At 41.1% G+C, this 26,038-nt stretch overlaps 1 protein-coding gene across 1 annotated transcript in view; it reads right to left on the bottom strand.

Annotated features, from left to right (window-relative positions):
* Positions 1 to 26,038, bottom strand: part of ARHGAP32 (Rho GTPase activating protein 32) — a 258,308-nt gene that overhangs the window by 139,054 nt on the left and 93,216 nt on the right. Inside the window, exons 2-4 of the mRNA XM_075173070.1 lie at positions 18,759 to 18,867; positions 1,157 to 1,248; positions 1 to 42 (exon numbers count right to left, since the gene is read on the bottom strand). Coding sequence (XP_075029171.1) covers positions 1 to 42; positions 1,157 to 1,248; positions 18,759 to 18,866 — 242 coding nt within the window. The 5' untranslated portion in view covers position 18,867. The remainder of the gene's footprint in view (positions 43 to 1,156; positions 1,249 to 18,758; positions 18,868 to 26,038) is intronic.

Below are 26,038 nucleotides of genomic sequence, written 5' to 3'. Positions count from 1 at the left end.
CTGTGAAAGGCATCACAGCCCATCAGTCCCGGGTTGATGTATCTGAGGGTGCAGAACAAACGCTATTTATCCTTTGCCTTTTTAAAATTCAAAAGTGAGGCATAATTATTCCCAAGTGTCTCCAGCTACAATGATGGCTGACGGGGAGATCCTCCGGCTCTGCAACATGCTCTTGCTTCTGCTGAAGCTATTATAGACTCCTATAGATATTTCTGGTGGTGAGCCAATGAGATTGTCATTATCTAGCTCTCTCTTCCCACGGGAATATAAGTGGGAAGGGAGATGCAGCATCTGGCTGCTCAGCACTAGAACAAAGAGCCATTTCCCTTACAGCATCAGAGCACTACAGAGAGGTGATCTGAATGCACAGATCAATCAATATTGGGGAGTTCTGGTCCTCAAGTCAGCATTCTTAGCAAAGATAAGTCAAGTAATATTGATTACTTTTGATCCCCTTTGCAGGTTAGAGATTTGAAACCTTAGCTGCAAGCATAACAAGTTGGTTTACATTCTCTGGGAGAGAATGAGAAAGACAGAGAGAGAAAGACAGTGTAAGCCCGCAGAAAAAAAAATTTGAGAGATCAGAGAAGAAAAAAATACCCCTAAAAAAGAAAAATTGTGCAAAAACCATTCAAATGAAGAGGTACAGGGCAGAATGCAAAAAAAGGAAAAGAGAAAAAAAAGAAAAAGAGAAAAAATATAAAATAAAAAATATATGCTAGGCCACCCAGTTGTCCTGGTTTAGCTTCCCAGAGCATAGGGAGATAGGGAAAATGATCTCATTTATACATTGCCTGGGCTTCTCTTTATTTTTTTTTTTGTAGGTATGTTTTTGGTTTTTTTTTAAATCAATCTGTTTCAGGAAGAAATCACAAAAATTAAAAATACAGTAACAGTGAGGTTCAAAACTCTAACAAGCTTTGCTTTTATGGCGATAAGCAGGTCAGAGCACCAACAAAACCTCTCATGCCCCCAGTTTTAGATTACATTAGCTATAATTTACTTAGTTTCGCATGGATTTTGGTTGCTCAGATGAAGATACTATCAAAAATCCTTGCCAAATGCCCTAGCTGTATTGCAGCACAGTAGCTAAAACCCAGGATATCAAAACTAGAAGCCCAGCAAAGACAGGAAAATCCAAGAACACTGCTCTTACTTTTTTACATTCTTCACTTTCATACTTGCTGTGCTGCCGCAGGTCCGGAGCGGCAACTCCCCTGGAATGTCAGGGATATCTGCACCTCTTGCCTGCAAAAAAGAAGAAAGAAAAAGCAAGGGTCTTAAAATTTGACTGCATGCTACGGACTACCGCCTGCTAAGCAGCAGCCCATATATTTTTACGTATACGTACAAACACAGCTCAAATCTCATATATGCTAGGAGTTGTACTTCTGCCTTTTTAACACGGAAAACTGAACCTCAGAATTATGATCTATTATGTGATTATCTCTTCCTGAACCATGCTGCAGAGCCTTGCTGATTCTTAGTAATAATTGCGAGATCCAGTATTTTATTCATTACTACTTCTGGTTTCCAAAGAAGAGATTTTCAGAGGTAGGAGTCTAACATACATTCCCAAAGTCCATACTTAGACTCCTCATTAAGTACCTGATTTTCCAAACATGAGTGCACTTAGATTCAGGCAGAGGCACCAGAAGAAGCTGGAGAGCTCATACAGTGGAAAATCAAGAGCTGCTTATATGTGGGAGGTGAGTTTTTAAAAAAGATGTTTGAAGCTATTGGTATAAGTGCATGAACATATTAAAATTCCTTAATCACTAAAATTAATTTATTTTAGTGAGGCCAGAACTCCAAACTCCCTCTTTTCATTTCTTCTGTCATGCTTTCCCATCCCCTCCTTCCTCCAGCTGCTTTTTCATAAGCCGTGAGCTGTGCTGGGGCAGCATCCACCATCACAGCGGTCTCCGAAACACTCAGTGCCACGTGTTTCTCTTGCTGTGCTGTTGCGGGCCCTGAGCTCTAGAGGAATGAGGGGTTTTAGGTGAGGCTTTTATGAAGGGAGCAGTGCTCAAACAAGAAGATCACCACCGACTTCACAGAGCAGGAGGAGAAAAATATGGTCCCTGCTGTTGGTCAGAGATAGCTCATTAGTGATGTGGGTGAGACCAGCTGAATTAGCTTTTTTCTGCTTTATACAAAACATGAATAATGTCCAAAATAGTGAATGCTCAAGCAAGAGGAAGAGAGGCACTTTGGTATTCCCTCTCTTACAGGCCTGGAACAAAAAATCCGTTTTCTAATGACAGGAGTAAACAGACGAGTTCCCTGACCCAGAAGACCAGTACCAATGCTTCTAAGCTGGTCCACCAAAAGATGTCTGAACAGAGACGATCAGTCCCAAAGCTGTTACATATAACAGAATACAGTTGTAGACTGCCATGTAAAATATGGAAACAACTTGGTCCTTGCCCCCAAAACTCTGGAGTCACACAATTACGATTCAAGCTAGCAGCCCACTACGGGACGAACAATGCCGGAATCTTTCTTATCCCGCTCCCTGAAGCTCTCATTTTAGCTTGACATGGGTCAAATTTACATGTGCTTCACCACATCATAAAGAGCTGCAGTAAATAAGTCAGAACCATTCACCGTGCCTATATTCATTAACTGAGAGCAACAGAGCTAGAGGGAGCGATTCATCTCGTTCAACTCCAGACATGCACGAGGTACACAGCTACAACCCTCTTATCTGCCTGAGGCTACTTTTATAGTCACCAGAGATAAAGAGGCACTTGGGGTCCAGTTCACCTACTTCAGACGACTAGATTAGGACAAAAGCAACCATGTGCAGGAGTATCTATTTCTCCTTGACACTGGGAATCCAGGACGAGCCCGGCTCAGATGCAGACATACATCGCAGAAGCTGCATTCATCCAACCAACACCACCGCGGCTTACGTAGGGCTTGAGTAGAACACGTTCTCGCACCCAGACGAACCCCTCTTATGTCCAGCACTGCCCTTGGAAAAGGGACGCTGCAGCTACGATGAGTGAGCTCCCCCCTTTCACCATCACTGAATAAGTTTGAGGCCAGGACACCGACTCACAGTCGCGCCTTTCACAGCCCTGAACATAAGCAATGCTTTAACTCCGTTGTCCCACAGCTGTACAGAACATGCACACACACCCACGGAGGAAAAACAAGGACAATATTTATATCCTTAAATAAACCTATCTTTGGCTGACCGACTGTTACTAAGCACACAATTACTTCATTACGGAATAGGACACTTGAGAGTCTCATTGTCAATTTTAACATTAAGGGGATCACCAATTTAATAAACCTTATAGGTCTTTTATGTAAGAAAATAACTAATTACAGTAATAAATGTGCCATTCCTGTAAGTTGCTTTTAGGCAAAGCTGGATGTGTTTGCCTTAATTTTCTGAGGAACAGAATTTCTGTAGGAAGAAAAATAATTTTTCTTCTCCATCAGCAGTAGAAGCTGGTGGGATATAAAAATGGATAAACAAATCTGACAGAAAAATGTGGGCTTCAAGCCAGTTTGCAGCAGTGGGTAGAGACTACCCTGGATCTGACTCAAAGCAGCGTAGGCAAAACTCACACCTCCAGGAGACTTAAATGCCAGCATCTCTCTTTGAAAATGTTGTATTATCCTCCTCTTCCCAGTTGAGTTATGTCCAAATCGTGCTGGAAGGAAATATCTGCCTCTCCCATTTCCAACAGCGTGTATCCAGTTAAATGGACTACAACGAGATGCAATACAGTAATTAACTTCGGTTGCTTTTCCAATTAGATCTGAGCTCTTTGGACTCTGCTGCAGAACAACAATCTCCTAAGTCTCACACTTGAGGAAAAAGGGCAGAACGGTGATCTTGTGCAAGCTAAAATCTTTAGTATGAGGTACAGAACAAACTTGGTGAATAGATAGATAAGCTAAAAAGAAACTTATTGCAATTTTAGAAACCGTATTATTCCAAAATAAACTGCAACTACTTTCCATTTAAACCAAAGATACATAGCTACATAAAAGCACACTTTATTCACCACTAGTTTGTACCTGTTTTGATGCAAAACCTGGCATGCAAAATGTCACCCTAGATTACCCTCCTCTCAAAATACAAACAAAACACTCCAAATTAGATTTGTCATCTTTTGTGCTTTGTGTCACAGTAATTTAATTTTAAAAATCATTTTGAAACAGTTGAATTATTTACATCTGAAAATTAGCTAGCTAGCGTCATCAGTTGCTTCTCACTTTCCTATTTTCTATGCATCGGTGTTCTGTGGAAACCTAGTAATTGCATAGCAAATCTGTTTATGCAAATTATTTAGTCCAATTTTCACAGCTTAATGTCACTGCTGCATAAATCTGCTTTGGTCCGAAACTGGGTAAACAAATTAGGACTCGATCCAGAACGCAGCCACTTGACTTTATCAGGATCCTCAGTCCTCTTGTATTTCAGCGGAAGGCTTTCGAGCAACACCACTTCCCCAGTCTCCCCTGAACTAAGATACTCTCCTACGAAGAGCCCACCAAAGACTACGCTTACATTAGCAGCAGCTGGGACAGTATTTGAGAACTTCAGTATTTTATAACAGACGCACCAAATGCGAGGCAGGTAGCTACCGCTAAAGTGTTTGCTCTAAGCAGTCTGGGAGAACGCCTGGCTGTCCGTCTCGCCCCCGATGGACGGCCGTTCCATTTTTAAATCATCACAGCCGTTTGCTCGGTGGGTGTCAGGAGGACCCCTAAAGCACCTACGTCACTTGAGCGATTTCAAGTGTTGCCGCTAAACTCCCTGGGAATCTGAGAGCTCTTACAAATCAGGGTGTCCAGCTTTAAGCACCCAATTTTGAAATTTTTGGTCTTTATAGACACGATTTGGAAAACTTCAGCTTTGCACTCTCTTGCACACAAAACCTTAGTCATAAATAATTTATATCCAACAACTCCACTGCATAATACGAAAGGATTTTCGTCTAAAAAGTCTCATGGCATTTATCAGAAAACATGTCAACCTGTCTCCCTCGCATCCAGAAGTGTAACACAATTTGAAAATACACGTAAAATTGAAGAAAACAGTCCAGTGAACAGGATGTGATAAAGTTTCCACCTTGCTATCCTCAATAGGAGAGAATATTGAACCTATGCAAAACCCACGGCCCTCCTCCTACTGCCACAGACTTACACTGGGATGCACAAGAGGAGAAGAAAGAGTGGAATCCCACCAAGCTCCAGGAATCCCATACCTGGTGAACTGGTTTTCCACAATACTACTGTAAAACCCCTGAGGAGGTACCATATACAGGAACGGAGACAACGCAAGACTTGACAGGTCAGCATGCACCCAGGCTACTGAATTCAAGTGGATTTCTGAAGGCGGAAATTTACTCTTAATTCAAGGTTAGCACAAAGCAAGAATAACTATTAGAGAGGCAGTAAAATTTATGCATCTTCCTACCATCAGTCTCTCACCAAAACCAGTTTGGAGGGACCAGATTGCTCTGGATTCTTTCAGCACATGGCCTTGTTTCTAAAAATGGCAGAGCTGATTCAAAATGCTAGTTGGTTTCCATGACAGTCTTTCCTTTACATCATCTTTATTTCCCCTCGATTTTCTTGGAGGGGAAAAAAAAAAAAGAGGGGGAAAAAAAAAACCACGACAAAACCTCCCAGAGGTTTCCAAAAAAACCCAAGCTTTGTTAGAGTTTTACTTCTTCACTGAAGAACAGCAAGAAACAGAAGTGTTGTTTCAGTAAAAGTCATGACTCTGGTGAGTAACGGTCTACTTAACTTGGGCGAGAGGATGAACTGAAGCAGCCAGTATACCCAGTTCGATATCTGAAATGGGTGTTTATGCACAAGGACATCAACAGCTATTCCAAATCTTGGGTACCAACTAGCTACACAAACTGGCTTGGCATCAACTTCTTTTCAGAGCTTCCTTTGCAATGTTAAAAAGAAACTGTCCTACAAAAATCCCCTGGCCACTACGAGGTAAAAGATGATAGCTCCATTAGCACTGTCCTGCTTTTACCAGTTACTGCTCAAGAGTCAGCCTGAAGCACAATGAAAGAATAAATATGGTTCATCTCAGCTTCATACTCCACAGCCACTAACATACTCCAGGGAAAGAAAGCTCTCTGCTCTCACTTTACATGTCTTAACAACTGTCCTGGTTCTCCACAATAAATAAATCAACAGAGAAAGGAAAAATGCTTTGACTAAACTGAAAGTCACCATGTCCGAGCTACTACAAATAACTCCAAATGAAAGGTCCCAGTTCTGCAGCATTTATCTGCCACGCACTATCCCTAAAAGGATTAAAATGTACCTGAGCACAAGAAGGCTGTAGCTGGGTCACTTTTTTGAATGGAAGAAACGTACGGTAACTGATGACGATACAACATTCATCCAAAAATGTCAGAGGTACAGTGGCAGTATGATGGAAATGCAAGTATTTGCCAAGTTCTTCATAGTGCCACTTTCCATTGCTTCATTTAGTGGATGCAAATGAGTTTCCTAAGTATTTTGATACGGGATGTTTGTATAACTTTAATACAATTCAGCTACATTTTTCAGAGCCGCTTAAGATATTTGGACACATTTAAAATGAAGAGGCAATTGCATCTGGTTTACGTACCCAGGTCTGACAATCTCAGCTTAAACAAAAATATCTGCTCATTATACTAAAGCAGCTTTACCGAAGAAGTAAAAAATAAAAATAAATACCCCCCCTCCAACTCTGCATTTCCCAATGACCATCTCAAGAATTACTATCCGTGCCATTCACGCTCTGGTCAGCAGAGCGCAGCACTGGCACATTTAATAACCACCTAGAGCGCACGCAAAGCTGCAAACCAAGGACAAGCTGCTCTTCACATACTCCAGAGGCCTGTGTACCCATCTGTATTTGCAGAAGCTGGCTACGCACCCTCCTCAGAAAGGAGCGAGGCATCAGATAAATTTTACCTTTGAGAGTGCAAGGGTCTAGCATACTCTGATTACAGCAATCCAAGCCACTGCGTGCAAAGAAACAGCTTTGAGATCCAACAGAAAAGCACAAAGATGTTTTTCAGAATGAGAAACAGTTGAATCTTTTAAACTTCATAAAAGTTTTTTTTTTAAATTGAAGTCATCGCTTAGCTCCTTACCTACTGCAAATTTCTTGACCCCTGTTGCAAAGATAAAAGAAACACCCCTTCTGACATGCCAAAGGATAGCCGTAGGACTGGCTTATGTGCACGCGTAGCTCAAGGCCAGAACGGCTGGAGTAATTAGAAATAGCACTGACTTTTTAATTTAGCTCTCAGTTTGGGGATTGTGGTATGTGGAGAAATAGTTACCCAGCCAGAGATGCCTTAAAATCTCCTGGTAAATGAGAAATGCGATAGAGGAAAGCCAGTGAAAAAAATGACAAGTGCTTCCAGTAGGGAAACTCTGAATACTGGCTATGCACATTCTTAAACCCGTGTCTAAGAAATCTGCATTCAATAAAGATACTTTAATGTGTATCATTTTTTGAGTTTAGGACTTTAATTCCATTTTCCACATTTCCTGTCAATGCTGAATTGTTCTAGCCAGTACTTATTGCATGGCATGGTTAACAGTGAATTCTTCTCTTTCAAAAGACCACACAGGATGTGTTTTTTCTACTCCCCGCTTCTCCCCTCCAAAGGGGGAAAAAGTAAGAAAAAGAAAAAAAAACTTTTAAGCATTGCCATGAGCTGGCAAATTAAGGGAAACCTCTCATTCCTGAGATTTAGCATTATAGAGGAGTTAGTCCAGGGCATCCATTTACCATAGTTTAAAGGACCAGCCTGGAATGAACAAATTCTTAACTATTCATCTACTGAGTTTTCCAATAAAGTTCGCTAGCTCACAGATACGTGGGTAAAACCATCTCCAGTTCACATGTAAAACAACTAGTTTGGTAAGTGGAAGCCGAGACACAGAGTAAGCAGCTTGGCTGCTGTATGAACCTACTTTGGCAGTATTATTGTCACTGTGACCAAAATTCACCTCTGTAAAGCAGGCTGATTTTATGTCATGACAAGATTTCCTAAGTGAGGCTTAAAGAGATGCGTGGACTCGCACTGATTCTCTGCAGATGAACCAAATGCACCCAAAGGATGGTGGTTATTTCCAGCAAAACAGTCCCACACTTGTATTTTCTTTCATAGCTATCATTTGGTTTAGAGCCAAAAATGGATGCACCAAGCAAAAATGAATGGTTAGCTACTGAGGACAACATTAGCATGATAACTACCTGACAGCTTTAAGTTTAGATTTGACATTGCTATAGTGAAGCAGAAGTGAGATTGCCTTATTACCATTCACAAAGATCTCAGCCCAGGGAGCTGCAGCGGTACAGTACATAGCCTCACATAATAGCATACCGGCTAAGGAATGTACTTTCTTTAAGAACAAAAATCCCACATACAATATGCGTGGGAAAGGCAGCCAGGGTTAGAGTCCTTCTTCTGTACAGCCTACAAAATAAATTTTAGAAAAAAGCCACAGAAAATAGAACATCCAATGAGCACAATACTTCAACTCCAGTTCCTTGTTGGCTAAAAAAAAAGACCCCAAAAATCCCAGACCCTGTTTGATGCACAATTTCTACAGTCTATTGTTTCACAGAGGGAGGAGGGGGTCCTAATCACGGCTTAGTTATAAAAGGACAAGTGGAGCTTTGGGTTGTTATGGTAGAAAGCAATTTCTCTTCACACAAAAAACTAGAGAGATGAATTCAGCCTGAACCTAGCAAATACCACTCTGGTAAGTCCCCTGGCCATATTCAGTGATTATGCAAATAACAATGTTATGTTATAGGTATAAATCGGCTTAGAAACTGAAGAACTTTCCCAATGCAGTAGAAGAAAGATCAGGAAGGTGGAAAAACCAGCAGCTTGAGATTTAACCCCAACATCTGAGCCAGTAGAGTTAACATGAATTTATATTTACGCATGTAAAGCCAACCTGCACGCGGCTTTTTGTTTAGAAAGACAGCTGGTTCCAATGGCATAAAATACATAACTGGTATATGATACACTAATTTTCCAAACCCTTATAATAACACAGTAACGTGAAGAATGTGTCTACTTGTAACATGCAATTTATACCATAAGCTGCCCATAAACTTCTGAACAACAGAACAAAAGAGTCAGTTCATTAACTTTGTTCCAGGGTTATCCGGGAAAGCTTGGCCTGTGATCACACACGCTGTTCTGGCTGAGCCACTGAAGCAGCCTCCAGCTGCTGGTCAACGATAACTGGGCAGGATTCCTTAAATCTGCCTTCCCGACCAACTGTTCAAAAACCCTGCTCAGCCTCAACGAGCCAGGTCTCTGAACCAGGTTAGGAAAGATGACAAGGGCATTTATGCTGGCAAATCTGAGGTCACAGTAAGGACCCAGCGTCACTCAGGTGAGGTCAGAACAGGACACCTGATGGACGCGGCAAGCGCTCAGGAAGGTCTTTCCATGCTGCTGGTCAGCAAAATCGGGAAGGTGAATGACGACCTCTTCCTCACATCACCGAGAACATGAACTCTGCAGAAACTGATGGAGAGAATCTTCATCCTTCAGGGATGTTTTCTTGCATTCATAAAATTGTTAGCTAAAACAGAATGTTTTTTTTTTTCCTAAAGGTCAATACTTAAGGAAAAAAAACAGAGACTGAGATATAAAAACAAAAACACATGCACAAGGAAAAAACCCAAACCAAATCAAGACGACATTCCTACACATGGGTGCAAGTGTAACACACCAGGCTATCTATTCAGACTAGGCACCCAGAGCAGTCAGGTAGCCATATAGAGATAGAGGGAAAAATGCTGTGCTGCAAACCACGAATCAACAGTTAAAACTTTGGATTCCGCAACCATACCAAAGAGCAACTTCAGATGTTTTCAAGCTGAAAATATGTGCTTGCAGTACAAGCCAGAGCAAATCAAGAACACACAGACCCTAAAACTTCTTTTACACTCTCTGAAACAGCAGGCGCATCAGGAGCACTGTTAGCCTGAGGGCACAGTTTCATGATAGCCTGGCTTGAAGAGGTAAAGCCAATTTTTTTTAAACTCCCACCCCAATCCTTCAGCCCCAGGCTACTCTCTTATTTCCTCTCATTGCAGCTGCAACTCTTTTAGTGGCTACAGTACAAGTCCCTGAAACAATCCAGGTTAAAAAGAAAGAGGAAAGCTGAACTTCTTTTCGGGGATTATTTTTAGATGAGATTAGCTCAGTGATTCACTTCCCAACTCTTCATCGCAGAAACTCTCTCACCGTAACTGTCCTGAGACAGTCCTCTGTAGCACGGGAGGCGGGAAGGAATAATCGAAGACAGAAACTTCTTAAAGTAGATTTCTTTTCTGCAATAGAGAAGCCTGGTGTACTTTGAGCCCACTGAAGACCACATCCAGTCCCACGTGGATACCACGGAGTCGATAAACTTGCCGACGTTCTAGAGAACAGCAGTGATCTCCAGTCTGAAATTGTGCAAACCAGCTCTGATGTCTGCTCATAGGAGGTCACACATCCTCACATAAGGGCACAACCTCAACCCTATGGATCCTACGCTAGCTGAGAAAAGTTAACTCAATGAGACACACTACCTTCTAGAAACAATTTAAAGCCTTACTCAATGGAAAAAGCACTTATAGCAAGCCCCTACAGCATCCATCACAAATTTTCATGGAACAACCCTAAAGCAAAGATGAAGCGTTAAGACTACTAGTGCAAAAACATTGGGTTTTGCAGTCAGAATCATCTGTGCCCTAGCAACCACGGTATTTGATCAAATACCAACAAACATCACGCAGACCTACACCGATGCAGCAGAGACCAATATAAATGTAGCAAGGCAGAACTGTATGGAATGATTTAAATAAAAAAATCAGGCTAAAGATTACTAACATTTTCAGGGAATAATTCGTCACCTTACAATTAAGAAGGTTGAATCATAGCAAAAAAATTAATGCCTACAACCTTCAGCAAGACAAGATATACTCCAATCTTGGGGTTAACCTGGGGGTGGGGAATGGAAGGGGAAGCAATTAACAACCCTTCAAAAACTGTTCCATCTTTTTTTTTTGCATTATTGTAACTAAGAAGCAATGAATACCGATTTAAAAAAAAAAAAAACAACAAACACAAAACAACCACTTACAAATAAGAGACTCCTTTCCTTTCCTGGATGTTCCAGCTTATTTTTAAGTAGCTGGGACTAGGGAAAAGCGATTGACAGATAAATAAATTATAAGTTTTATCTCCCAAATAAGTACATTTCAAACAAATGTGGCATTTCTTATATTATGACAACAATACATGCATAAAAGAGATCATCTCTGGAATAGGGTGGGAGGAAAAAAGGCAAAGGGTCATGACAATGTAATCCAGTCTTCAGAGCTCATCTCACGCTGCCTCTCAGAACTTAAAATGGTGACTAAACTGGGCTAATTACAACAGCATCACCAGCACCAACCATCAGAACAGCATCATCAACAGCTGTTGGTGTCACCAGCAGGCAGCTTGTCTGAGCCCCATCCAATATGAAGCGGGTGATAATTATAAAAGATACCGGGATATGAAACTGTCTGAAACTGAACCTAAAATTCTATAACCTAAAACCCAAGAAATTCAGACTGGTCATTCACAGACTAAGCAATTGCTGCACAGCAATGCCGCATACCCCACTGAGCCCAGTGGTTTATTCACAGTATGATAAACAGAGGCACTCAGGCTCCCCAGTGCCTTGGTAAACCCAGGCTTAAGTGCCTAATGTACATTCATGCATGTTTATGCCCACCTACACTTACATGATTTGGCAGAGGGCTACTGGGAGCATTAAAAAAATTAGCCCTTACACTCCAGTGCCATCTTTATCTTTTTAATTGCCGTTATCCCCTACAACCATAAAAGAAGAAATACTAGTGGTGGCATGTAAATACATAACCCAAACCTTTCACTTAGCACGACACTGTATTTATTAATGTGCATCAGATTCACTTTGAAATAGATAGGTATGCAGAACGCAAAATCAGGGTGCATTAAAAATGGCGATCATGGTGAACAACAAACTTTACTGATTCAGCCTTAGCAAATTCTAAACGATTCCTTCTTTGCTAAATGTTGCATATACATAGATTTTAAAACAGAAATTTAGAAAATGAAATTTTTTTCTCCTCGATCAACCCTGTGCTGCAAGACTCCATACACTATAAAGAAGGTAAATGTAACTAGAAACAATTGCTTCTATACCATCGCCAATGAAAATTAAATGATTGCTATAAATTAACACTTACTGCCAAAAATACGGTATCCATTCTGGTTTAATTGAACTCATTTAATTGGCAAACCCAAATGGAAGCCAATGTGCCAATTAAGTGATTGTCCCAATTTTCAAAGATTTTCAGGGACAAGCTTCGTGCTGGGAAGTTAGCCTGTGAAATAAAAATGACTCTCTAACCAAAAGGGAGAGGGAGCAAAAGAACCATACACAACAATATAATACCTTGCCAAAAGCTTAACGAGGGAAAAAATACTTGATTCATGCAGCAATAACAAGGAAAACAAGTTATGTGAATTGAAAATGAAATATAGGTTACTGGTGCAATGCCAGACCAGAACTGTTTTGACCAAAATATTATTACAGCCTGATGACTGCTTGGTGTGCTGTATGGAACATTTGTCTCATATCAACCCCTATATTGTCCACACTATCTGAAATCCCGTTTCTATCCCATCGTTATCTTTGTTACAAACGGCACCCTGTGACCTATCTGCTACGCAGTCTAAGCTGCAGCGATTCACATAAAAATGCTGCCGAGCGCTGGATAGAGAAGACATACTACAGTTTCTGCAAGATTAACAGAAGACTTACCAATCCAGGCAAGTCAAAAGCCTGAGAGCCTTCATCAGCCCAAAACTAACCTCCAAACTTCAAGGCAACATTTTCCATAGCATTTAAGAAAGCAATGACTCTTAAGACTTAGAGCCAGAAGCCAACTGCTGGAGAATCTAGGTGAAGAAATATCTAAAGTCCATTTCCACTGAATTTTCCAAGTCATTCAAAAATCAACAGAAAAAACAGAATTTCAGCTTCCTATCTACTAAAACTTTCCCTTGCACTTGAGAGCTTAAAACTTTGGACTTTTAAAAAGAACCTGCAGGCAGGCATTCAGAGTTCAAAAGCACTGTTTTTCCCAAAGTAGTCTATGGCACATAACCCATCTGAAAGCAGCATCAGCCTAACAAAACTGTCTGCACACTTAAGAGCTCACAACCTGATACCCAGCTGTAAAATTCCAGTGTTGGTTCATATGCATACAAAGCACGAAAAGCTGTAAGCCACAGGAATAAAAAGTCCCAAATGTCAGTTGTTACATGTTAAAGGGTATTATATCTATATATCTCAGTTGCTGAAATGAGACCGTTTCACAGTAAACCACCTTTTTGGAAATCACCACAGTTGACAGGGTCAAGCAAGTCAACACGCTCCCCCTTGTTCTTCAGATTTTGCCACAGTTCCTGGAAGTATTCATGTTAGCTTGGGTACTCAGAAACATGCCTGATGTTTTTTGAACTAAAAACCAACCAAACAACCAAAAATAATTTAAAAAGAAACCCTACGTACTCCTATTTTTTGCATCTATTCTTGCAGAAGCCACAATCAAGATCTGGGGCAGCACTGGGTTAAGTGCCGTACAAAGAATGAGAAACAAACCCTGCACTAAAGGAGGATGAAATCTTTCTTTAAACCTTTACAATTCACTAATCTCTACACATTTTCATAAATTGCATTTAAAAATAGTTTTCTCCTCACTCATGTCCCAGATCTAACGGAGTGATATATTGAGGTCTCATTAAAAAGCCTTTATTACCTTCACAAGCCATATTATCTAGTATCAAATGCTGGAAATACTACAGATCTCAGAATCCATCTGACCTGATATAAGAACTAAGATTATTCCAGGGACTTCATAGGACAGGGTCTAACCTCGGTGCCTTTCTAAAACATTTGTAGGCTTGTATTTTTCCTAAGAAAATTCCACCAGCATAAGCCGAAAAAGATGGTATGTACCAACAGCCAACTACCTGCCTTCTTGATCACTTATGCATTTAACAAATTCAAGGATTCGTAACAGTTTCCCATCAGTAATTCCTGCATCACACCTTTTTTAGGCAACCTGGTTATAGACTAGTAACACTTGGAGATACTACGGCTATCATCTCAATAACCTCATTATGGACACTCATACTTCCAGATCCTAAAAGCTACCGTTCAGAGGTGCACCGGGGTGGGAAAGGCCGATTTCCGCAACTCTTGGTCACCTCCAGCCATGATCTACTCCCTAATGAATCCCTGCAGACATTCCCTGTAGGATGTGACCAGGTGGCAGGATGATCACCTGTATTCTTTTGCTCAGGGCACTATGGAAAAAATCTCACAGTAAATAAACCTACCACAGCTTTAGGGACTCACATTTTGAAAGCTTCCAGAGCTGAAAGAAGCGGCAGACACTGCAGAAAAACCGACCTTTTCAGAAACACACATATATATACACACACACACACGAAAGAAATCCTATTTCTAGCTTTGGACTGAGTATATTCACCTTATCTCCAGTGCCTGTCAGGTTAATGCAGCTTCAGGTGGTATCTTTCTGTGACAGCACAATTTCAACAGGGTGCATAAATAAAGATTTTTACACTTATCTCAATGTTTTAATCCTGCTTCCCCAGAAAATTTAGACAAATGGAAGAAAAAGGCGACAGGGATAGAGCGTGCGTGCGTGTCCATAAGCACACCAGCCTGCTGGGGAGAGAGGCTGTTAGCACACTGCTTTTAAAACATTGCAACGTACTGAACACTCATAAAGAGGTGCTGAGAGAAGTCAGGTGATCAATAACATAAGGTAAACATAATATTAACTACAAATATCAATTTATGCTAAAGTTAATGACAGGCTGGGGACAGCTGTTTTGTAGGCTCGTATGAGAAATATTATATAAAGGCTCTCTTTCACAACTTCATTTCTTGTAACATAGAAATAGAGCACTCTTCCAGGACCTTACAAGGAGAAGATACTCCTTTCCTTTAAAATAACATTACTATCTCAGAGAAATGTTAGAAAATCCATATACTGCACTATTACTATTATTACCCCTAGAACTCAGAAGTGTTCTACAAAGGAAGTCAACATCATCAACGGCATTTTCCAAACTGGAGCAGAGAAAGAAAAAAACGGCGTGTGTGAAGGTTACCCAGCAGGCCAGCAGCGCAGTGGGAATAGGAGGCTGAGACAGTGAGAAAAACGGTGTATCTAATACGACCAAATTCTAAAAATACAGAAGATGGCAGGGGATACAAAATACAGCAGTCCTTGAGGACTACTCAGACAGCTGTCTTATTACCTAACTCCTGTAAAGTCTGTCCATCTAGTGTTACATCTCATTCAGCCCGGTTCTCAAAATCTATAGCACAGGATTTCATAGCTACTATGAAGTTTCAAGAACCACCAGAAGTACCCAAACAAACCAGGTCTCCAATGCAAAATCACTTGCCTTTCTGCTAAACCACAAACAAGAAACAAGCAGTTTTAAAAAGTAGGTGAAAGTACAAATAATAAATGTAAAAAAGATGATAAAAGTAATAGCGAACAAAGGACTAAAGCTACTCAGGTGCCCAGAATAAGCTGGCAATGACAGAAATATTAAAAATAGTTTCTGCCCTACCTTATATTTACAGTATATGAGGACATTTAACCTCCATACATTCAGAAAGACCTTTAGTTTATTTCTTGTTAAGAAAAAGCTCTGGAAACAAAGCACTTACATAAATTAATAATAAGCACTTTGAAATATATTGTGGATAAAAGGGGGGAGGGAGAGTAGGGACGACTTGTATATGTTCAATCTAACTGTGAATGCATAAATCGCCTTTTCCCAAAGTACAAAAACATGTACACAGGCAAAGTTCAAGAGACAAATGAATAAGCATCACCGGTCTGCCGACTGTGTCAGAATTTCCCAAGCTCTCCACAGTGATGCTACTCTCAGCATTTGCTCACCTGGCAGAACGTGAAATTCATCTAAAATGACAAAGCCTTGCACCCACTTGGGTCTCCAGCTGTCTGCCACGGCAAGCAACGGAGAATAGAAAACAACACAGCCGCGTCCAACTTCTCCAAGCCCCTGCAGCCTCCATTCCCCAGAGGCTGAAATAGCAAGCAACGACAAAACCTGAAGTCTGCAACTTAAACACCTACTAACCGAAAATTAAATGTATTGTGCCACTACGAGAAACTCGCATACCACGTAAGGAGCATGCTCGGGGAAAAGGCTAAACCAGAGGCTGCTAAAAATGCAAAATTAAGGAAAAGAGCAAGGAAAAAAATCTCAAGGCTTAAAATGATCAGGAAAAAGACAGAATATAGTAGATGCACTAGTTAAACGGAGAATAGAAAGTGACAGTGTTAAACACTGTCCTGTAAATATTTATATCTTGTAAATATTACCTTCTGACTGGACGTAAGGCAGAGGTTGAAAGTGGAGATTTGATTCACTCAACATAGTAAACATGAGCAAATGAGGTTTTCCTACACATCTACAACGTATTCAGAGGACCATGAGATCAAAACAATGCTGCAAGCACAAATCCAAGCCATTATAAATACAGGTTCAGTAGCTTTACACATAGCCCTGTGCTTCATCATACCAAATCACTGTACAGCAGATCTTAGAGGAGAATTTTCTTGTTTATCGTCCTCTAAATCTCTTTTTTATAGCCACCTGGACTGTTTGGTTTTTATATCGCATAGAGCTGTGCAAGAGGACATGTTCTAAAAAGTGAATTAATAATTAGCATAGTGAGAGGACCATTATGCATACGTGTAGGCTGCAGTATAGAGCTGAACACTGAACAATGTCCATGAGCACAACAGCCTTGATGAGAACAGGGAAAGTACCCAGCCAGAACAGGTGAACCTTTCCTTCATTATAAATCAACAATGGAAAAAAACAATAACAAATGAGGTATGCCAGCTAGCTTGTGTTACAGATGGAGACACCGAATTACAGCCTCGCATTCCTGAGACACACCTTGAGGTTACAGACAGCGCGGTGTCAAACAGTGATTCACACGAGACTCCTGGCTCTAGGGTGTCAGGCAGCGCGGTGTGCAGGGGCTGGGAGCACGCACCGCTGGCTGAGTAACGCTGATGAGAACGGACAGCGCTCTCAAACAGGCGGCACCAGCGTGAACTGCTGGCCGAGGCGGAGAGAAGGAAAAAATAGCCGCATATGGGAAAAAACATACTTAGGAAGTGAGAATTGCAAAAACTCAAAATTAACAGTGGATAAGCAAAGGCATGAAGCAGAGCGACAAGCAGGCAAAAACGCTGGTGAAACCTGTGTTTTGGGTTGTGTTTTTTGGCTTGAAAATAAAGTTTGGAACAAAATATTATCGTTGTATTATATGGGGTTTGATGATGCTCTTAAAAGAGTAAAACACAGAAATTATCATTGTTCCCCTGTTTAAAACTAGAATAAATACCTGGCTCGTAGGGAGTTTATTACCTACACGTTTTCTGTATAAAGAACAGCTAATCCAAAATCTATTTCACATGACCCAGCCAGATACCAACGGTGCTTTAAACTTCAAATAATCCACTGGGCTGAATACCCCTCAGCCCCATACACCAGATGAATCTGACTGCCCCGCAGTACAGCTAAATCTGGCCCACCTCTCATGCTGCTGCTGCACCGCTGGCAGTCCAGGAGCAGAGAACATATGGCTTTTCCAGGCTGAAGCCCTGCCACTGCCACACGATCCGACGAGAGGGAAAAACTGCCACCGGTGCCACATCACAGTAAGTAATCTTAGCCCCTCGAGAGCACCACGGCTGTCCTGGAATATTCAGACCTTCCCCCTATCCGAGGTCTGTCGCAGAAGGCAATTTCCTCTTCAGCTTAGTATGCTAATGAGGCAATTGCAAAAATCTGAAAATAACAAGCAAGATACAACTTCCAGACACTCCTATACTGAAACAAGGCAGGTCAAGCTTCTGTGAGGTAAGATAACTTCACAAAACCACCTAATCAGATTGCCCTATTTGGCTGCTAATAAAATAATGTCTGACCTTCCAAACTCAGCAAATGCTAGAAGGAGTTGGGAAAGTGGAACTGCAGGTTACTGCAGGTTACTCACTCATTTAAAAAGAAAACAAATATTTCAAGGTAATACAGTTGTCTGTGACCCACTGCTCACTTGTGGCGCCTTCTGTAAGCATGAGAACAGCACCTTTGCGGTTGCTTTTCTGCAATTCTGTTCCCTCTGATGGTAGGTCAGCTTTCAGGCTGAGGTTTTATTTCTGTAGACTTAGCCAGCACATTCTGCTAAAATCTTATTCTTCCACAATGCTGCATGCTTCAAAGAGCATGTTTTTACAAGAATTTCCCTTCATGCTCAAATGTCTTGCTGAAAAAGAGGTTAATGCAAACTGAAAATCATAGTGACATTACAGACCTTTTAATTGGTTACTAGACCTGCTTTGGGGCACATATTAATAGGGCAGAAGCGTTACGCATGCTCCTTCTCTCTCTCCTCGACAAACTGCCAGAGGAAGGAAAGTATTTTTCAAAAGTACTATGCAATCCGTTTAAAAATCTTCAACTCGGGGAATATAAACCAATGCGTAACTAGAACACAAGAGTAGATTGTTCAGAACTGAAAATAATGCATAGAGAAAACGCAAGAAGGTGTTTTACCATGGCGCTGAGAGTCTCCTCCCAATCTGGCCTCTCTCTGGGATGGATGCTTCTCTGAAGCTCTGGCACAAAGTCATCTTCTTCTGTATGTACAGAGGACTTCATCATTCTGGAAAGGAGGACAGAGAGGTTTGATACTCAGTGACAATTTCTAGGTAATCTTACATTCCGTCTGTTATGGTGCTCAGTTATGTGGCTCATATGACAATATAAACGCTTTTATAAATCTAGAAATCTTACAGACTTCTAAGTTTCTCTTACTTCCTCATGATACAAGCAGGACAAGAGTGTAAATCTGGTGGAGAGAAATCTGCACCTCCTAACCAATCAATGGATAATGTTGTATAATCACTGCACAATTTGTAAGTCTTAAACCACAGAAAAATACGGAGGAGTTAAGTTTCAGTCCATTTCAAAAAATTGCTTGTATTGCCCAGGCACACAACATTAGCCGTATAAGAATAAATACACACGTTTGATTCCTTAGTTGTCACTGCACGTTTTGCCTAAAACAGAGGTAGCAGTTTCCGTCTCTTAGCCTGGATTCACGTCCCAAGGCCTGAGCCATCAGCTCTCACAGCTCTTACTGATCCCATCTGAAGGGTGAGCACCTTCAACCGCCCCAACTCTGCTGGGCTGCGCTCAAATCAGTCTCATTTTATCAAGGTAAACTTTTCTTCAGCTAAGGAGCCGTCTTTCAAATACCCCATGAAGTACGTTTCAAGCCTGCACAGGGATCAGAGGCTCAAAATCAAAATTTAAAAGGCATTCATAAAAGCTTCTCAGCCTATCCTTATGGCAATTCTGCTGTTACAGCCAGAGAGAACCAATATACATTGCACTTGCAGGCCGCATAAATGTGCCTTTGCGGGGATTATGGCGCAGATCTGAAGTACCAAAGGCCAGTTGAAGGTCTGGTATTATCCATTCTGGTTTCATTAAATTTGGGATTCAGGCAGGCTTTTATTTTATTAATAGATCACCATTGATTTACTTAGGGTAACCATTTTGATAATCAACACTGCATACAGCAGGGCTGGTTTCGCTAAATGCTAACGGTGCTGATTTATGTATCGTTTGACTAGAACAAGCACGAAAGGCGTTTAAGAAAACTCCTTTGCTTCAGATCAAGACCTGAAGTTCTGAAACCCCTACATGCTGTTTGCCAGGACGACGTAAGTGGCTGGGCCAAAGCATTTAACTCTCCTTTGTACTCTACATGAGGGTTAAGAATGAAGTAATTAACACTCACAGTAATAGCATGGCTGGGTTACAAAATTATATCCCATATAATTTTATACCTAGCTTGGTGATCACATTTCTGCTCTAATAAAAAACACATCCCAGAGAATATGGGCCTCAAAACTAAGAGTCATAATGCCCGAGGCTAACGCTAAACGGTTCCATGTGCCATTCCCACCGTAAACATCACCAACGGAAAGTAGGTTGTCCCGAATGAGGCAAGAAAAAATACACCTACGTGGTGAAAGCTGTGCATGTCTGAAAAAAATTTGCATGAAAATACCATGATTTAGAAGACAGAGGTGCAATGCCAGCTCAGATGGGAGACTCGCACCTTTGCAACTTAGTGAGTTCGAAAGAATTTGATTTTTGTAAACCTGAAAATTTGTTGCTCAGAGCGGCAGCTCTTTCATTTCTCCTTTGCATATCAAGAGTGAGAAGGTTTGGCCTGTTTCTCACAACGCCAGCTCCAGCACGTGAGAAGTTTGCCACTTACTTTAACTGAAAGTTGAAACCTGCTGGTTGCAGAGAAAACCAGATTGTGCAACTCAAAAACAAGAGATAAACTACAAACAAAAACAAAACAAAACAAAAAAAAACAAAAAACAAACCCGTATTTTTTAAAATCAATCTCATGACTCTGAAAGAGGCACAATAAAGCTTTCCTTGGGATTTCTAGATGTTTGGGTCTGGCAATACTGCCAGGTTGTACAAAAAGATTCTAAACAAATCATCCCACGGCAGCTTTAGTCTAATGCCATCACACAGCACCGGAGAGCATTTAGTCTAATGCCATCAGAGGATGGAATGAAAGGAAGGGTAACCGGATCAAGACCCACCTTTCTACACCACGGTTAAAGCAAACAGCTTATCAAAATGCATGCTTTCGCAGTTTAACAATGAGATTGAATTTACATCTTTATCAGCACTTTGGATTACAAATGAATTCACTACACAACTCAGGCTTATAGCAATTCCTCCTGGATTTCTCACCAGAAACCTGGCTTCCTTTTGAGAAACAAATTTGCTGAATGTCTAAAATGCTGCCAGTAACAGAGGGCTGCCCACAACTCCTCCTGCCATTAGGTCAGGAACAAGATTCGGCTGCGCTCTCTTCAAAACGACTGGCCTTCATTCACACAAAGTCCCTGACGGGCCATTTCGGTTCAATGTAAGGCAGGCATTACTTTCTAGAAAATTTACCACACAGAACCTACGAAACAGGGGAGGGCAGAGATGGTAATTAAGATTATAAAATAGATGTACACAAACACGCTATAGGTGTTATACAAACTCTATGCTTAGCCTGGTTACAGTGAACATTATTTCAGTTACTCCTGGGAAGACGTTTCAAATACCAGTGTTGCCTGTGGTGGTAAGACTGAGTGCAGAGAAGAACATGTTCTGTTTTAAAATAACCTTGGGAGTCAGGCCCATGTTCTGGGTCTCTACCCTCAGAGTGGACAAACATGGATGCCATAGTACCCCGTCCTTTTTACTAGACTCCAATCTATTTACTCACATTATTTGTTTAATCTGCTTATGCCTATAAAACTCTTCCCAAACCCTTCCCACTGAGATTCTGAAACACGGTCCTGTTATTCTTCCTATGGAAGGTGTTCCAGAAAAGCTCTGCGTGTACAATTGCATATTTAAAACAGTCAATTCTTTGAGCATTTGCCAGACTTGTTTACCGGAATATCCTACTACTGATAGAAATTAAATACTTCATCACAGTACCACAAAAATACTGTAAATAATACTGAAGATTTTCTAACACAATTATAAATGCTTGATAACCATCTGTGAACCCTTATTAATCTTTTATAGTAACTATTTAATTCCATGCCATCTGAGACGAGACCAAGGAAGGCTGAAGACCCTACAGGTAATATTAATCCCTTATATATTCAGTCAAGTGGCTTTTTGCTCCCTGCCCCTGATCTGGATGAAGGAAAATGACCTTGTGAATTAGCAGCACCAAAACACGGGCAGGAGCAGGGCCAGAAAGGGGGAAGAAGAGGAAGAAAAGCAGCTACTCGAGACACTTCTGTTGTTACACTATTTCAACGGACTTCACAGGAACTCTGCATTCTCAAGGATGACACGGAGAATGAAACCGAAGCTCGGGGTCCCTGGGAAAGCCGTCATGAAGAGACCCACAGGACTGGCATCCATCTGCAACACCGCTTCTAAGCATTATTTTTTCATACACCCTCACCTCATCTTCTGGACTTTCTGCAGCGATTCATTTTCAAAGATGCAGCCCTGTGTTTTGTTGGGAGCCCCATGATAAGCCCCCAAATGAGAAACCAATGACAGCGTAACTGGGAAAGAGCCACACTGGTTGCAGTCACTGAAAGGATCATCACAAATGTCCTCTGGGCATGTAAAACCTTAGAGCCACACAGCTGGGGGAAGGAGCTTTCCTAACAGTCGGGCGTTGTGCTTTTCCCTGGCCTCACCCCAAGACAAGCTTGGAATATTATATATATGTATAATCATATACACGCATTTTTATATGCGTGCGCATTATGTATATTTGACATTATTTTAATTTATAGAGCGAATAAATAGCACAACATACAGACGTCTGATTCACCACACATGTCAAGCTGTAACAAGACTCATTATCTTGTTTCTGCCAAGGACTCTTTTTCATGGGAGGGGAAAATACCTAGAGTCCCACTAGCCCTTATACAAAACACTGACGCATATGTTTTGTAAACATTAAAGGCCAAACAAATTGAAGAAGCTGCTCTGTTCTAGAAGGCCTACATTTGGCCATTTCATGGGAGTTGTAAATGACTGAAAATTCACTGCAAAATTTAATGCTAGCCATAAGAACAGAAATACAATTTTATTTAAAATGCCCCTTCTTCAACTGTTGAGCAGCTCTGAATGCCCTTTGAAAGAAATCTGACACCTTTATGTTAAAGGTTCGGGCTGTATAGAGGCCATTAAGCAATCTCTCTTCAGATGAATGAATCCTTCTTCATTGTAAATTGAGAATCAAATGTACTGGAACAAATGTTGACAGGACATTTCAGAAAAGGCACAGCCCGCATTCACACCCATTCTTTAAAGTTCTCTGCTAGGTCAAGTTGATTAATTTCAAGTCAGAGCTTGTACATCTCTACGTGATACAACTGTATCAAGAAAACATCTAATGACCTTTTCCATGTCCTCACATCTAATTTGCTGGTCCCGTCGTTTATGGTGGGACCATATCCGCTTATCAGGAATTAAAACACGTTGGTGCTGCTCTCCCGACTGGACTCCCCTATGGTCCCGCCTTACTGAGCGTTAAGCCCTGCCTGCAGGCACCAAGGAGCGTACCGCAACGCCTCGCCAGGCAGAAAGTGCCCAGAGCAGATAAGCACGGGCGCTTTATAGGATGGGTAAATTAATATTCAGCTTGATGTCCGCAATCTCCACTGCTACTTTGTGTTTATAATATTGTAATTATTAAATACCGCTTCCACTAGACAATAAATTTCCCTGTGGGTTTGAAGGAGTCCCGCATCCACAAATATGAAGTGTTTCACACTTCTGTTTGCGCAAGAGAAAGAATCATAAAAAATGGGCTTGTGGCAAGAGATCCTTAAATTAAACAGGGGAGGAGAAAGGACGGAAACTTTTAAAATATTGTGGGATTCCTACAAGCATGTTTGTTCCCCTTATTTAAGTTCTTTGACACATACCACGTCCCACTGGTAGACCACAACGGCAGGAATAACACAATTGTCATGGACTTTGATGTCATTTAGATGCTGATGACACGCAGATTAATAGCTCTCCTCTGGGAGGACATGAGGGTGTTGACAAATTACTTTCAGAGGTGCCCGATGGTTTGAAAGCCATGTGCTAGCATGGCAGCACGAAGCGTCTTGAATGTCAGACTCCTCATATCAGATAGTTAATTGTCTGCTTGACAGATACTCATTTTGGACTGGCTATATATTTTTTAAATTAAATGCCAAGCATGATCTTTAGGTTGTGCTCCCCCGTGGGGACATCAGGCATTTCGGCTTTCCTCACTGCTTCTCCCACAAATGACTTTTCTTTCTGACCTCAATTTAAGAGGTGAGAGCCGATGATAACTGATTTATTAGTTTGTTTATTATTTATATAACACTGTTGTTGTGCCTGGAGATTTCTCAGCCAATGTAGAAGCACAGCTCTGCCCTGTAGAACCAACGATTCAAGAGGATTTAGAGCTCCACAGAAAGTGATGTTTTCCGAGACGTAAGTCTTACCCCAAAAGCCAAATTTAAATAAGGCCTGTGCTGACACAAATCTATACTGAAAACCAATGAGCTTCAAACACTATCTGATAAAAACTGGTATTTATGCCGCTCAAATAATCTGCACAAAAGGCCAAAATAACAGAGTCTTTTACCAGGGCACTAAAAAGGAACTACACCGTACATCCACGTGGCTCATCCTCCTTGCTCCTAGCAACCACGTTTGCCTTCAATAAGCACTCTTCAGTTTGGCACTGCGACCAGAGACTGCTCAGGAACGAGGAGAACGGCAGAGACAGCAGAGAGCAATGGAAACAGAATTGCGACGCGCTGCTGCGAGTCCAACAGTCAGAAGCAGCGCTGCTGGGCACCATCACAAGAACGAACACGGTATTTTGTAGACAAATGAGATTTGGGTTTACTTTAGGCTTCAGGACTTCGCTACAGGTAAGCCACGGTGCAGAAATCTCAAAACTAAGGCTGAGCGTTATCAGCCCTTCAAGGCATAGCATAACAGCCTGGATGCAGCATCCCTGTCTCTCCCGACATAATCAAGTACAGAGTTTCCAGGGTCCGATCCCATAACTCTCAATCACAGCATGGAAAGGTAAGCCAACAGCAAATCAACAGAGATATACCTTGAAAAGTCTGCTTCAGAGGGTTTAAAAATAACTTGATCAAGATGAGGAGTCACAACGCTACAAGGAAAAAAATATGTAAAGAACTGCGGATGCCACCATACAATATATGACAGCAGAATTAAGACAACGCTTCACATCATACAGGTTGCCCCTTATCACCATGAGGAAAGGTGGAAAAACTAGGAAACAAGCACGGAGATCTGGCCCAAAGCTTATAAACACTTGGGCAAGAAGTTGGAATCAAGCAGCACTGATACGTCTTCATTTCTGACCTCAAACTTATACCACATACACACACACACAAAAAAAAAGAAATGTCATCAGAGAGATGGAAAAAAAACAAAACGCACATACCCTCCCCCCAACCCAATTTTCCAAGTAAACTCCGTGTCCATTAAATCTAATACAGTGGACAGGAAGAAAATAATCATGCAATATGGAAAGCAGAGATAGCTCAAGAGCCCCAGGAAAAATGAAACAAGAGATGGGAATTGAAGGCTGACAGTGCTGACCTGAAAGAGGATTTAATTTCCCATGTTTTAAATCAGCTTTGTCAACACCTTACTGATTACATTATGTCCTTCTGTATTAAATAAAGCAAGATTTCTGAAGTCTGTCTCAAGGATCATACAAAGTGAAGATAGAAAAGACCTACAAGGTCAGCTTAAAGCACACCTCATAAATAAACAAATGGTAAATGGATTGTATTTAATCCTCGACCACAAAATGAAAACCTGGCATAACTAAATGGTTTACTGTGATTGATTCTACAAAGTTAAAAGCTGTAATTGCTACTTTTGATGGAAGTTCATAGTCGGGGAGCCAAAATTCAGTTGTTCGGGAAGCCACTGCACAAGAAAAATCAATACAGTAACAGTATATTACAGTAAGAGAATATTTAAAAAATCATTTGAATGAAATATCATTCAAATATCAGTAAGCACAAAGCAAACTACACTTCTCTGGATTACTCTATGCACTACCTGTGATAATAAGGAAATATTTATTGCCTAGTTTTGAAAGTTTAGATCAGTGGTTTTCAACTTGGATCTGTGGATCTGTGAGGGTCTGAGAACTGCTAGCATGGGTGAGCAGAAGTTGAGAAAGAAAAAAAAGTTCATTGCTGCTATGCAGCTGTTTAGTAACTATG

The sequence above is a fragment of the Calonectris borealis genome, chromosome 24 (assembly GCF_964195595.1).
Source record: "Calonectris borealis chromosome 24, bCalBor7.hap1.2, whole genome shotgun sequence".
In the NCBI taxonomy this organism is placed as follows: Eukaryota; Metazoa; Chordata; class Aves; order Procellariiformes; family Procellariidae; genus Calonectris; species Calonectris borealis.
Note: the sequence above shows the minus strand (reverse complement) of the source record. Positions and strands in the feature narration are given on the sequence as shown.